The sequence below is a fragment of the Microcaecilia unicolor genome, chromosome 4 (genome assembly GCF_901765095.1).
Source record: "Microcaecilia unicolor chromosome 4, aMicUni1.1, whole genome shotgun sequence".
Lineage (NCBI taxonomy): Eukaryota > Metazoa > Chordata > Amphibia > Gymnophiona > Siphonopidae > Microcaecilia > Microcaecilia unicolor.
Genome location: NC_044034.1, coordinates 74,990,332 through 75,002,990, shown reverse-complemented (window position 1 = coordinate 75,002,990; position 12,659 = coordinate 74,990,332). Strand labels below are relative to the sequence as shown.

Below are 12,659 nucleotides of genomic sequence, written 5' to 3'. Positions count from 1 at the left end.
CAGTGGGCTGACCCCGAGGGGCCTTTGAAGGTTGCCAGGGCAATGGGGCACTTATACCCTCTTAGTGAGGAGCTCTTGGGCACGCTTGGCTGTGCCTAAAGTAGATGCCCTAGTCACAGCTGTGACGAAGAAGACTACCCTCCCAGTAGAGGGAGGGGTCGCCCTGAAGGACGTGCAGGACCGACGGCTGGAATCAGCAATGAAACGTTCCTTTGAAATCTGCACACGGGCGTCTGTATGCAGTTGTTATGCTGCTCAAGCCTGCCTCGCTTGGTTGCAACAGGCAGTGGAACAGCCTGGGATGGAGCGGAGCCCCTTGTGGAGGTGGCACCGCGGATGGAGTCGACCTTGTCATTTTTGGCTGACGCCTTTTATGATCTGGTCAGAGCCTCGGCTAAACAGATGTCTGTGGCGGTGGCTGCTCGCCTCCTTCTATGGCTACGGCATTGGGCGGCTGACATGGCCTCTAAGCAAAGGTTGGTGAAGTTGCCCTTCCAGGGCCTTCTCCTATTTGGTGAGGAGTTGGAGAAAATTGTCAAGGGCCTGGGGGATGCTAAACCCCAGCGCTTACCCGAGGATAGGCTGCGGCCTTCTTCCAAGGGTCAGGTGGTTCCCTCCTCTTCCAGACCTCGCTTCCGTGAAGCCAGAAGGTACTGCCCGGGGCGTTCTGCTGGGTTTACTTCGCGTGCCCGTTTTCAGCAGAGGAACTCCTTTCGCGCGGACAAATGCTTCGCAGCGGCCGGTTCAAGACCTGGAGTTCATGGGCGACCCTCTCAATGATGGTGCGCCAGCCCACTCCTCGATTCCTGCAGTTGAAGGACGTCTTTCCCTCTTTCTCGAGGAGTGGGTCAAGATTACCTCAGATCAGTGGGTTTTGGACCTGATCAGAGACGGCTACAGATTGGAATTTACTTCCCCTGTGAGAGACGTGTTTTTGGAGTCCCGATGCGGCACTGCAGTCAAACGGGCGTCGGTAGAGGAGACCTTGCAAGGCTTGTTGCACCTGGGAGCGGTGATCCCCGTGCTTCACGCCGAACGCGGCTGTGGCCGTTACTCCATTTACTTTGTGGTGCCCCTCAGGGGGAGGAATGCTGGCTTCGGCCTAACCCCTGGTAAGCCTTTCCTCAGCTGAGAGGTGCCCACCTCTACCACCGGCTGCCTTTCAGGTGCTGTGGAGGACTTGCAGCTCATCTGCATATCCTTACAGCCTTCTCCGGGGTGACACCCAGGTCCACCCCGATCCACTCAGTGCCTCCGCTCTAGGTGCCCAGCGCTCCCACCAGGTGCTGTGGAGGACTTGCAGCCCTTCTGCATTTCCTCACAGCTGTATCCGGGGTGACTCCAGTTCCACCCCGATCTTCCCAGGGCCTTCTCTCCAAGTGCACAGAGTTTCCAGTTGCCTTTTGGCTAGGATCAGGTGACCCTCAGGGGGAGGAATGCTGGCTTCGGCCTAACCCCTGGTAAGCCTTTCCTCAGCTGAGAGGTGCCCACCTCTACCACCAGCTGCCTTTCAGGTGCTGTGGAGGACTTGCAGCTCATCTGCATATCCTTACAGCCTTCTCCAGGGTGACACCCAGGTCCACTCCGATCCACTCAGGGCCTCCACTCTAGGGGCATTTTTCTCTTTCTATCTAATCTTTTTCCAGTTGCTAAAGTACCTTAATCGTTTATGGCCCCTATTCACATTCTCTTCCTAGCTCTGTCCCTTCCTAATCTTTTCTCTCACCCCCTACCTCTCTCCGCTACAGGAACTCACTTCCCATCCATTGACTTCATCACCTCACCTTCTCTCCTACCCTCTTCCTCCCTCTTGGCTTTTAATCTCCGTCTCTTTCTTCCCTCCATTTTGCCTTCCCCATTCCACCTAAAAACCTCTCGCCTTCGACGCCTTCGTGGCCACACCTCTCCTACTCTCCTCCGCTCTCTTTTACTCCTTCTCTTACTCTCAGCTGGTGACATCAATCCCAATCCTGGCCCTCCTCACCAACTATTATCCAAACTCTACAGATCTCACCGTGACCTCTCTAACCTCATCTCTATTCCTCTACTCCCCTCCTCTTCTCTGCCCTTCTCTTGCACCCTATGGAATGCCCGCTCTATCTGTAACAAACTCCCCTATATCCAGGACCTCTTTATCTCGCATCACCTCCATCTGCTCGCCATAACAGAAACCTGGCTCTGCCCTGATGACTCTGCTTCAGTCGCAGCCCTGTGCCATGGCGGTTATCTATTTTCACATACTCCTCGCCCTGCTGGCCGTGGGGGCAGTGTTGGACTACTTCTCTCTCCCTCCTCCAGATTTCAACCCCTTCTTCCACCTCAATCTCACTGTTTTTCCTCCTTTGAAGTCCACTCTATCCGCCTTTTCTCTCCTCTGCCTCTTCGAATAGCGGTCATTTATCGTCCCCCTAATAAGTCCCTTTCATCCTTTATCAGTGACTTTGACGCCTGGCTTGCCTTCTTCCATGATCCTTCCTCCCCCTCTCTCATCCTTGGTGACTTTAATATTCCTGCTAATGATCCTTCCAACTCTTATATTTCCAAGTTACTCGCTTTAACGTCGTCCTTTAATCTCCAACTATGCTCCACCTCCCCCACTCATCAAAATGGTCACTGTCTTGATCTCATCTTCTCCTCCAACTGTTCACCTTCTAGTTTCCTTGCCTCTGATCATCCCTCCTCTGATCACCATCTTATAACTTTCACACTTAAATCTCCTCCCTCCCAGTCCCGTCCTATCCTATCTAATTTATCTAGGAATCTTCACGATATTGACCCTTCATCTCTATCCTCCCATGTTTCAAACCTCCTCTCTACTGTGGCACCATCCACGTCTGTCAACGAGGCTGTTTCCTCTTACAACAATACTCTATCCTCTGCCTTAGACACTCTTGCACCTTTGATGACCCGCTCTGTAAGGCGTACAAAACCCCAACCTTGGCTGACTTCTAATATCCGCTACCTACGTTCCTGTACCCGCTCCGCCGAACGCCTCTGGCGGAAATCTCGGGCCCTTGCTGATTTCTTACACTTTAAGTTCATGATGACCTCCTTCCAATCTGCTCTTTTACGTGCCAAACAGGATTATTATATCCAACTGACCAACTCTCTTGGCTCTAATCCTCGACTTCTCTTCACCACATTGAACTCTCTCCTCAAGGTGCCCCCTCCCCCAACTCCCCCTTCATTATCTCCTCAGACCCTTGCTGAATTCTTTCACAGCAAGGTTCAAAAGATAAACCTTGCTTTCTCTACCTCACCAGCTCTCCCTCCACTAGTCCGCTCCCCTCTCTCTCCTTCCCCTCATTCCCTTTCCTCCTTTCCTGAAGTTACTATTGAGGAAACTACACTTCTCCTTTCTTCCTCAAAATGTACCACCTGTTCCTCTGATCCCATTCCCACCCACCTTCTTAATGCCATCTCTCCTGCTCTTATTCCTTTTATCTGTCACATTCTCAACCTCTCACTTTCCACTGCGACTGTCCCTGCTGCCTTTAAACATGCTGTGGTCACACCTCTCCTTAAGAAGCCTTCACTTGACCCTACTTGTCCCTCTAATTACCGACCCATCTCCCTCCTTCCTTTTCTCTCCAAATTACTTTGAGCATGCTGTTCACCGTCGCTGCCTTGATTTTCTCTCCTCACATGCTATTCTTGACCCATTACAATCTGGTTTTCGCCCTCTCCACTCAACCGAAACTGCGCTTACTAAAGTCTCCAATGACCTATTACTGGCTAAATCCAGAGGTCAATATTCCATCCTCATTCTTCTTGATCTTTCTGCTGCTTTTGACACTGTCGATCACAGCATACTTCTCGATACCCTGTCCTCACTTGGATTCCAGGGCTCTGTCCTTTCCTGGTTCTCTTCCTACCTCTCCCTCCGCACCTTTAGTGTTCACTCTGGTGGATCCTCTTCTACTTCTATCCCTCTGCCTGTCGGCGTACCCCAGGGTTCTGTTCTTGGTCCCCTCCTCTTTTCTATCTACACTTCTTCCCTTGGTTCATTAATCTCATCCCATGGCTTTTCCTACCATCTCTATGCTGATGACTCCCAAATCTACCTTTCTACCCCTGATATCTCACCTTGCATCCAAACCAAAGTTTCAGCGTGCTTGTCTGACATTGCTGCCTGGATGTCTCAACGCCACCTGAAATTAAATATGACCAAAACCGAGCTTCTCATTTTCCCCCCCAAACCCACCTCCCCGCTCCCCCCATTTTCTATTTCTGTTGATGGCTCTCATTCTCCCTGTCTCCTCAGCTCGAAACCTTGGGGTCATCTTTGACTCTTCTCTCTCCTTCTCTGCTCATATCCAGCAGACCGCCAAAACCTGTCTTTTCTTTCTTTACAACATCCGTAAAATCCGCCCCTTTCTTTCCGAGCACTCTACCAAAACCCTCATCCACACCCTTGTCACCTCTCGTTTAGACTACTGCAATCTGCTTTTTGCTGGCCTCCCACTTAGTTACCTCTCCCCTCTCCAGTCGGTTCAAAACTCTGCTGCCCGTCTCGTCTTCCGCCAGGGTCGCTTTACTCATACTACCCCTCTCCTCAAGACCCTTCACTGGCTCCCTATCCGTTTTCGCATCCTGTTCAAACTTCTTTTACTAACCTATAAATGTATTCACTCTGCTGCTCCCCAGTATCTCTCCACACTCGTCCTTCCCTACACCCCTTCCCGTGCACTCCGCTCCATGGATAAATCCTTCTTATCTGTTCCCTTCTCCACTACTGCCAACTCCAGACTTCGCGCCTTCTGTCTCGCTGCACCCTACGCCTGGAATAAACTTCCTGAGCCCCTACGTCTTGCCCCATCCTTGGCCACCTTTAAATCTAGACTGAAAGCCCACCTCTTTAACATTGCTTTTGACTTGTAACCACTTGTAACCACTCGCCTCCACCTACCCTCCTCTCTTCCTTCCCGTTCACATTAATTGATTTGATTTGCTTACTTTATTTTTTTTTGTCTATTAGATTGTAAGCTCTTTGAGCAGGGACTGTCTTTCTTCTATGTTTGTGCAGCGCTGCGTATGCCTTGTAGCGCTATAGAAATGCTAAATAGTAGTAGTAGTAGTAGTTTTTGGCCCATTCTAGACTTGAAGAAAGTCAACGAGTCACTCAAAGTACGGCATTTCCACATGAAACCCTGCGCTCCGTCATTGTGGTGGTTCAGCCAGGAGAGTTTCTCACGTCTCTGGACCTGAAATAAGCTTACTTGCACATCCCTATTTGGCCCCCACATCAACGGTTTCTCCGGTTTGCGGTGTTGGGAAAACACTTTCAGTTTTGGGCCTTGCCTTTTGGCCTCGCCACAGCTCCCTGAACCTTTTCCAAGATAATGGTGGTAGTAGCTGCCTTTCTCAGGCAAGAGGGTATCCGGGTTCACCTGTACCTCGATGACTTGCTCATCAGAGCGGACTCTGCAGAAGAGAGTCGTCATGTAATAGCCAGAGTGGTCTCAGTACTGCAATCTCTGGGCTGGGTCGTCAATATACCCAAAAGTCACCTGACCCCCTCTCAATCTCTAGAGTATTTGGGGGTTCGGTTCGACATGGCCTCGGGGTTGGTTTTTTTACCCGAGCAAAGGAGGTGCAAGCTTCAGAACCAGGTCCGTCTGCTCCTGAGGATGCCTCGCCCGTGAGCTTGGGACATTGTCCAGCTCTTGGGGTCGATGACGGCCACCCTAGAAGTGGTGCCTTGGGCGAGAGCGCACATGAGACTGCTGCAGTGTTCCCTGCTACAACGTTGGTCTCCTATTTCCCAGGATTATCAGTGCAAACTCAGTTGGCTCCCTGCGGCCCGACTCAGCATGGAGTGGTGGCTCTCAGACAGCAAGCTGCAGTGAGGAATGCCGTTAGCGCTCCCCGACTGGTGCCTGGTGGTAACCGATGCCAGCCTGAAGGGCTGGGGAGCTCATTTCCAGGAGAGGCATGCCCAGGGTCTGTGGACAGTCGAAGAATCGAAGTGGTCCATCAATCACTTGGAGTTAAAAGCAATTTTCCAGGCGTTGCTGGCCTTTCAATCGACCTTGGAGGGATTGGCTGTCAGAGTGCTGTCGGACAATATGACGGCAGTGGTCTACATAAATCATCAAGGTGGAACGCAGTGCAGAGCACTGGCTGCACAGGCCGCTCAGATTTGCCACTGGGCCGAGCTGCATCTACAGTTCCTGTCAGCAGCTCACATTGCAGGTCAGAGCAACGTGCATGCCAATTATCTAAGCAGACACCACAACGACCCAGCGGAGTGGGAGTTGGCAGACGATCATAAGGTAGAGCCGTGTGCGCTCATTCATTGCGGTGCCCCTGGTGTTGCATAGGCTGTTATCTAATCTGCTTAGCTGTAGAACTGGCCCTGTTGTCACTGAGCTACCAGGCCAGACTAGCAAGGCATATGTTTAATCACTGGGATGGGGAGATGGTAGTCTAAATTTCAGAGGGTAAAGTTAGCCAGTTCAGTCAAGATGGAAAGTAGTTTTTATTTTGAGCAAGATGTGTTTTCTTTTGTCTCTCCTGGGCAACATGGTAAATGTTTTGTTAACTCTGTTACAAGACGGGAGTATAGGACCTTTTCCACAGCTCTGAAAATATTAACTTTATGCCACAATCACCCACTTGTTTTCTTGCAACTGATTGAGCCCCTTGTGTCCCACTCCTAGTCCCAACAGTCTAAAAAAAAAAAAATGTAGCCTTCCTGGAATAGAACTTGGATACCTTGTATGGAAGAGTAAAGTGTTAAGATATGTTACTGTTTTACATTACAGTCTCTTAGTATGTCTTCATCTGGAACTGGACAAATTTCAGTCATTAATGTGTCTACTGTGTATTAGTTTTTTACAGATATTTTTAGCAGCATTTTTGGTTAGATTTTGTTTAATTAACCCTGTTCTTTAGACATTTACCCCAAATTTTATAAAAGTCACTAAACATTGCACATGCAAATTTGGGCATGCACCCAATTTGCATGCACAATTGATTTGAATAGTGAACCAATTAGTGGTGATGAGATCTTAAGCAATTATTGGTGCTAATTGGATTAAATTAAAAATTATGCATGGATCCAAAAAAGGCGAGTGGCCATGAGAGGGTCATTGGCGGATAAGGAGCGTTCCTTTAATTTACGTGCTTTGTTATAGAATAAAGGGAATCTGTGTCAAATTTAGGTGTGGGGATTTACACCAAGGTTTCATTGGTGTAGATGGTCATGCCTAAATGTAGTCACATTTCACGGTGATAAGTGCTGTTCTATAAATGGCATCTAACTTTAAGCACCATTTATAGAATAACGCTAAATGCAGTTTTTTCGGTGCTGAATTATAGGCACCATTTATAGAAGTTAGTCCTTAGACCCCAATATTCAAAAGGAACTGTGCGCCTAAATTTACGTGCCCTATTTTGGATCAAACTTAGGAGCATAAGTTTTCATCTGATTCTTTTAGAGGGATTCTATATCTAGCTCCGAACATTAGGCGCTACTTCCAAAACTGGGCAGAAACCGCAGGTCTGTGCGAAAACACACACACCTGCGGATGTGCCGGGGGGGAGGCATGGACATGGGAGGGGCATAAGCAGATCAGTGTTATAGAATAGTGCAAATTCACGCAATGGAATTTACGCCTGGTTTCAATTGGTGTAACTCCTCGTGCCCAAACTTGTGCATGGATCCTGGTGCTATACACTATTTTATAAAGGGCGCCAATCCCAGAATGCCCATTATAGAATAATAATCGCCAATTTTTTTTTTTTTTAAAGTGCCGAATTTTGAGCACCATTTACTGAATCCATCCCTTAGGGCCCAGTATACAAAAGAAGCAGAGTGCCTAAATGTGTGTGCCCTATTTTAATCCAAACTTAGGAGTATAAGGTGCCCTTTTAATAAGCCGCAACAAAACGTGGCCTGCAGCAGTGCAAGCGCTTCTTTTAGGTGCTCACCAGGCCAGTTTTTGCCATGTCTTGGAAAAAAGGCCTTTTTTAAGGAGGTGGAAAATGGGCGTGCAGCAAAATAGAAACTAGAGTACGTCAGTTTTAGGCCTGAGACCTTACCGCCACCATTGACTTAGCGGTAAGGTCTCACGCGCTACCCAGGCGGTAGGCATGCAGTGCTCGTCCACTGCTGTTTTTACCACCGGGTAAACACCACATGGTAGAAAATAGAAAATAGTTTTCTACCTCGTGTTTTCGGCGTGCACCAAATTCAGAATTAAAGCCTGGGGCACACGGTAGCTGGGCAGTAATGCTGATTTGGCACACACTGGACGCGCGCCTTTGTAAAAGGTCCCCTAAGTTTTCAGCTGAAAATTCTTCTTAATTTAGGAGCTTAAGTTATGTTTATAAATTTAGGATTTCCATTCATTTGCCTAGATTTATGATCCTAATGCTGAAAAATCAGTGCCAAGCTCCTAACTTTTTTTCCCCTCTCTAAATCCTCCACTATGGCCTCCTACTTTTTATGCTGTTAAATTTTAAGAATTTAGTGACATTTTGCATATAAATTTATGCACTCAGCCTAGTAAATTTTCAGAGGTCAATTTGAGTATAACTACTCAAATTTAGGGCCCTGTTTACTAAGCCGCCCTAGCGTTGTTAGCACGTTCTAAACGCTAGAGTCGCCCATATGTTCCTATGGGTGACTTAGCATTTAGCGCATGCTAATCAGCACCCACTAAAAACGCTAACACGCCCTTAGTGCTGCTTAGTAAACAGGGCCCTAAGGAACATAAATCCTTTTAATATTGGGTCCCTATTTTCTAATTCATAAAGGTCATCTACTACGTATGTGTCCTAGAAAATAAATTACCTATGATATGATATATATATAATACCACTGGCTCAGTGAAAGCTATTACAGTCTCCAAATTATGTTCTATTATGTAGTCTGGGAAACTTGTACATTCTTTAGACCTTGTTTAAGGAGCAGCAATGATTAGAAATACACAGAATGGAAAAATAGGTAGTCCACGGTCTCTTTGGCTTCTTTGTACAGGCAACACTTGCAGTCTGTTGACATTTTTTAAATCAATTTTAGCTGTTATTGCATTTGTTTTAAGACCTTGTTTCTGTGCTTCCATAAGTCCTTCAGTATTTTTTTTCTTAAAAGTATCTTTCTTCAGCCACTGCCACATTTTATATATTTATTTGTTACATTTGTATCCCACATTTTCCCACCTATTTGTAGGCTCAATGTGGCTTACATAGTACCGGAGAGGCGTTTGCAGACTCCGGTGTAAACAAATATAAAGTGATATTGTGGTTAGATAGAGTTCGTGTGGTACAGCCACATTATTGAATCGGACAACGGAAGAGTTGTGTTATGTCCATTACGTACTTTAGTTTTGTTGTGTTGCAGAGATCAGGCATTTATGTTGAATTGGTAGGGTATGCCTGTTTAAACAGGTTAGTGTTTAGTTTTTTCCAGAAGTTTAGGTGGTCGTACGTAGTTTTCACGGCTTTTGGTAATGCGTTCCACAGTTGTGTGCTTATGTAGGAGAAACACCCTCTTTTGGGTGTTGATGAATGACATCAACACCCAAAAGAGGGGCAAAGGACTCTTAACAGTCAAATGAGCAGTCCAAAACACCATCAGAGGGGCAAGTTAAGTCACCAATATGAACTTGAGATAATCATTGCATGATCAACAGTTTACATACAGTGTGCCACCTTTGTATTCCTCTGTTTTAATTGTAGCTTGCCCTTTCTCAAGTATTAGGTTGGTGTAGGAAATTTTACCATTTCTGCTTTTATCATGTCAAACAATCAAGAGATAACTGTTGTGTGCCACACCTGACCAAGTTTTTTTTTTCTGTTTTTAGACTGGGAGGAGGAACAGGTCAGCAGTCCAAATATTTTACGACTTATTTATCAAGGACGGTTTCTACATGGCAATGTGACACTAGGAGGTAATGATACACCACATGATTGAATTATATCTTCTGAGAGGCAGAATGTTAAAGGCAGAGTATGCACATTGGTCCCAAGTTACTATTCCTTTCAGTAATTTTGCATTTCTGGGGAATGGTGATTTTCTGCCAAGTCACTGACCTAGAACCTTTTTGAACTTACTGTTTCCTTTTTTGCTCAGCAGAACCCACAGCTAGCCCTGATCGGATACCTTGTGATTTGTTTTGCTTAAAACGCAGCACTAATGTTCTTAAGAGAGCCAAATTGATAGCAGGCTTTCACTATTATATTTACCTGTGGCCTGAAATTTGATGTCTCAAGCCAAAGTTGAAAGCACCTCGTGGAACTGAAGAAAAGTCTTTAGATTAGGACAATGACTATTAGAAAACAGGATCCTCAGGAGCTTAGCTGAGATTAGGTGGCGGAGCCGGTGGTGGGAGGCGGGGATAGTGCTGGGCAGACTTATACGGTCTGTGCCAGACCCGGTGGTGGGAGGCGGGGATAGTGCTGGGCAGACTTATATGGTCTGTGCCCTGAAGAGGACAGGTACAAATCAAGTTAGGGTATACACAAAAAGTAGCACATATGAGTTTGTCTTGTTGGGCAGACTGGATGGACCATGCGGGTCTTTTTCTGCCATCATCTACTATGTTACTATGTTTTATTTAAATTGTCTTGTCCTTTTTTTTATATTATTATGAAAAGATTGGTGATACAGTTGGTTGCTGTAATCAATTGTTGTCCATTTTTGATATACCCAAGAAGAGAAGAAGTATTATACATGATGTTGTGCAGGGTAATCTTATTACTGATGTTTGCCATATATATATATATATTTTTTTTTTTTTTTTTTAATTCACTAAATATTTGAAGAGTATTAAAATTTCAACATTTTTCAATCCATGCTGTAAATGTAGTGTTTCTAGCTAGTTGCTCCTTTGTGTTCAGCAGGTGACATTTCTCATCTTGTACAATTATTGTCTCAGAGAATTTGGGAAAATTTTGCACAGTGAAACAAAATTTGAAATTTTGAGGATTCTCAGCAAGCCTGACTCTGAGAGGATAAGTGCCATCAAAAGACCATGTGCTCATATTTGTAGGTAAATAGAAATTATGAAGAACATTTTTAAATAACCTAGAACCATAAATACATGAAACAACAAATTCTTTCATTGGATAGTACAGTCCAAACTCTTAATTCTACATTTTATACTGCCTTTTTTTTTTTTTAATGAGAATGATTGACTGTATGTTCAGTAACATACCATCCTACTGGCAGAATTGTTAGAATCACTATCTTTCTAAGACAAAGATGAGATGTCAATTTAAGACACTGAAAACGCTGATTGGCTGGCAATTTTTGCCATCTTTGTTTCTGTTAGCAGACAGAACTTGTTCAAATTCAGAGCTGCTTGGCTAATAGTGATGTTGCATTTTCTGAAAGCTTAGTGTGCCTGACAATGAAATAAACACTGCAAAAGTAGGTAAACCAACAAGAGGTAGGGAGGGGGCCTGGCGTATGGGCTCAAGGAGTTTATTCCAGGCCCTTTCTGCCTCGCCTCACCCCATGCCTGGAATAAACTCCCTGAGCCCATACGCCAGGCCCCCTCCCTGCCCATCTTCAAAGCCTTGCTCAAAGCCCACCTCTTCAATGTCGCCTTCTGCACCTAACCACCATACTTCTATTCAGGAAATCTAGACTGCTCCAGCTTGACATTTCGCCCATTAGATTGTAAGCTCTCTTGAGCAGGGACTGTCCTTTTTTGTTAAACTGTACAGCACTGCGTAACCCTAGTAGCGCTCTACAAATGTTAAGTAGTAGTAGTAGTAGGTAGATATTACAACATTCGTGAAATAGGTTTGCTAGCCTAATTATATTTCTCCGAGGACAAGCAGGCTGCTTGTTCTCACTGATGGGTGACGTCCACGGCAGCCCCTCCAATCGGAAACTTCACTAGCAAAGTCCTTTGCTAGCCCTCGCGCGCCCGCGCGCACCGCGCATGCGCGGCCGTCTTCCCGCCCGAAACCGGCTCGAGCCGGCCAGTCTTCTTTTGTCCGCACTCGGTACGGTCGTGTTTTCGCCGTGTCGAGCCCCGGAAAGTCAACCTCGCGCGTCCAATTTGTTTGAACGTGTTTTTTTCCTTCGGGAAAGCTTTGTCCTAGTCGGGAAGTGCTCCGGAAACCCCCCGCCGGGTTTCGTGTAAATCCTCCCCGTACTTCCAGCTTTTTTGCCCCGGTAAGTTTTCTTTCGTCGTCGGGGTAGGCCTTTTTTCGGCCTCGGTCGAGATTTTTTCTCCCTCTAAATTTGGTGCTTCAAATTTCGCCATTTCGGCTTTTGATTTCGCCGGCGTGATTTTTCCGCCCATGACATCGAAGCCTTCCAGCGGCTTCAAGAAGTGCACCCAGTGCGCCCGGGTTATCTCGCTCACTGATCGACACTCGTCGTGTCTTCAGTGTCTGGGGGCCGAGCACCGCCCTCAGAACTGCAGTCTGTGTTCCCTGCTTCAAAGGCGGACTCAGGTAGCGAGACTAGCCCAGTGGAACGTGTTGTTCTCGGGCTCTTCGTCGGCATCGGCACCGGGATCTTCGAGTGCATCGACGTCGTCAGCGTCCAGACCATCTTCCTCGGCCGCCCCTGCATCGAGTGCATCGAGGCATCGGGCCTCTGCATCGGCGCCGAGACATCGGATAGCTGCATCGACGTCGGTGGTACCAGGACCTCGTCTGCTGATGTCGTCGGACGGTGGTGCATCGGGTGG

The 12,659-nt window shown here is 46.8% G+C and overlaps 1 protein-coding gene across 1 annotated transcript in view; it reads left to right on the top strand.

Annotated features, from left to right (window-relative positions):
- UBL3 (ubiquitin like 3) overlaps positions 1-12,659 on the top strand; it is a 227,857-nt gene that overhangs the window by 176,068 nt on the left and 39,130 nt on the right. Inside the window, exon 3 of the mRNA XM_030200355.1 lies at positions 9,813-9,899. Coding sequence (XP_030056215.1) covers positions 9,813-9,899 — 87 coding nt within the window. The remainder of the gene's footprint in view (positions 1-9,812; positions 9,900-12,659) is intronic.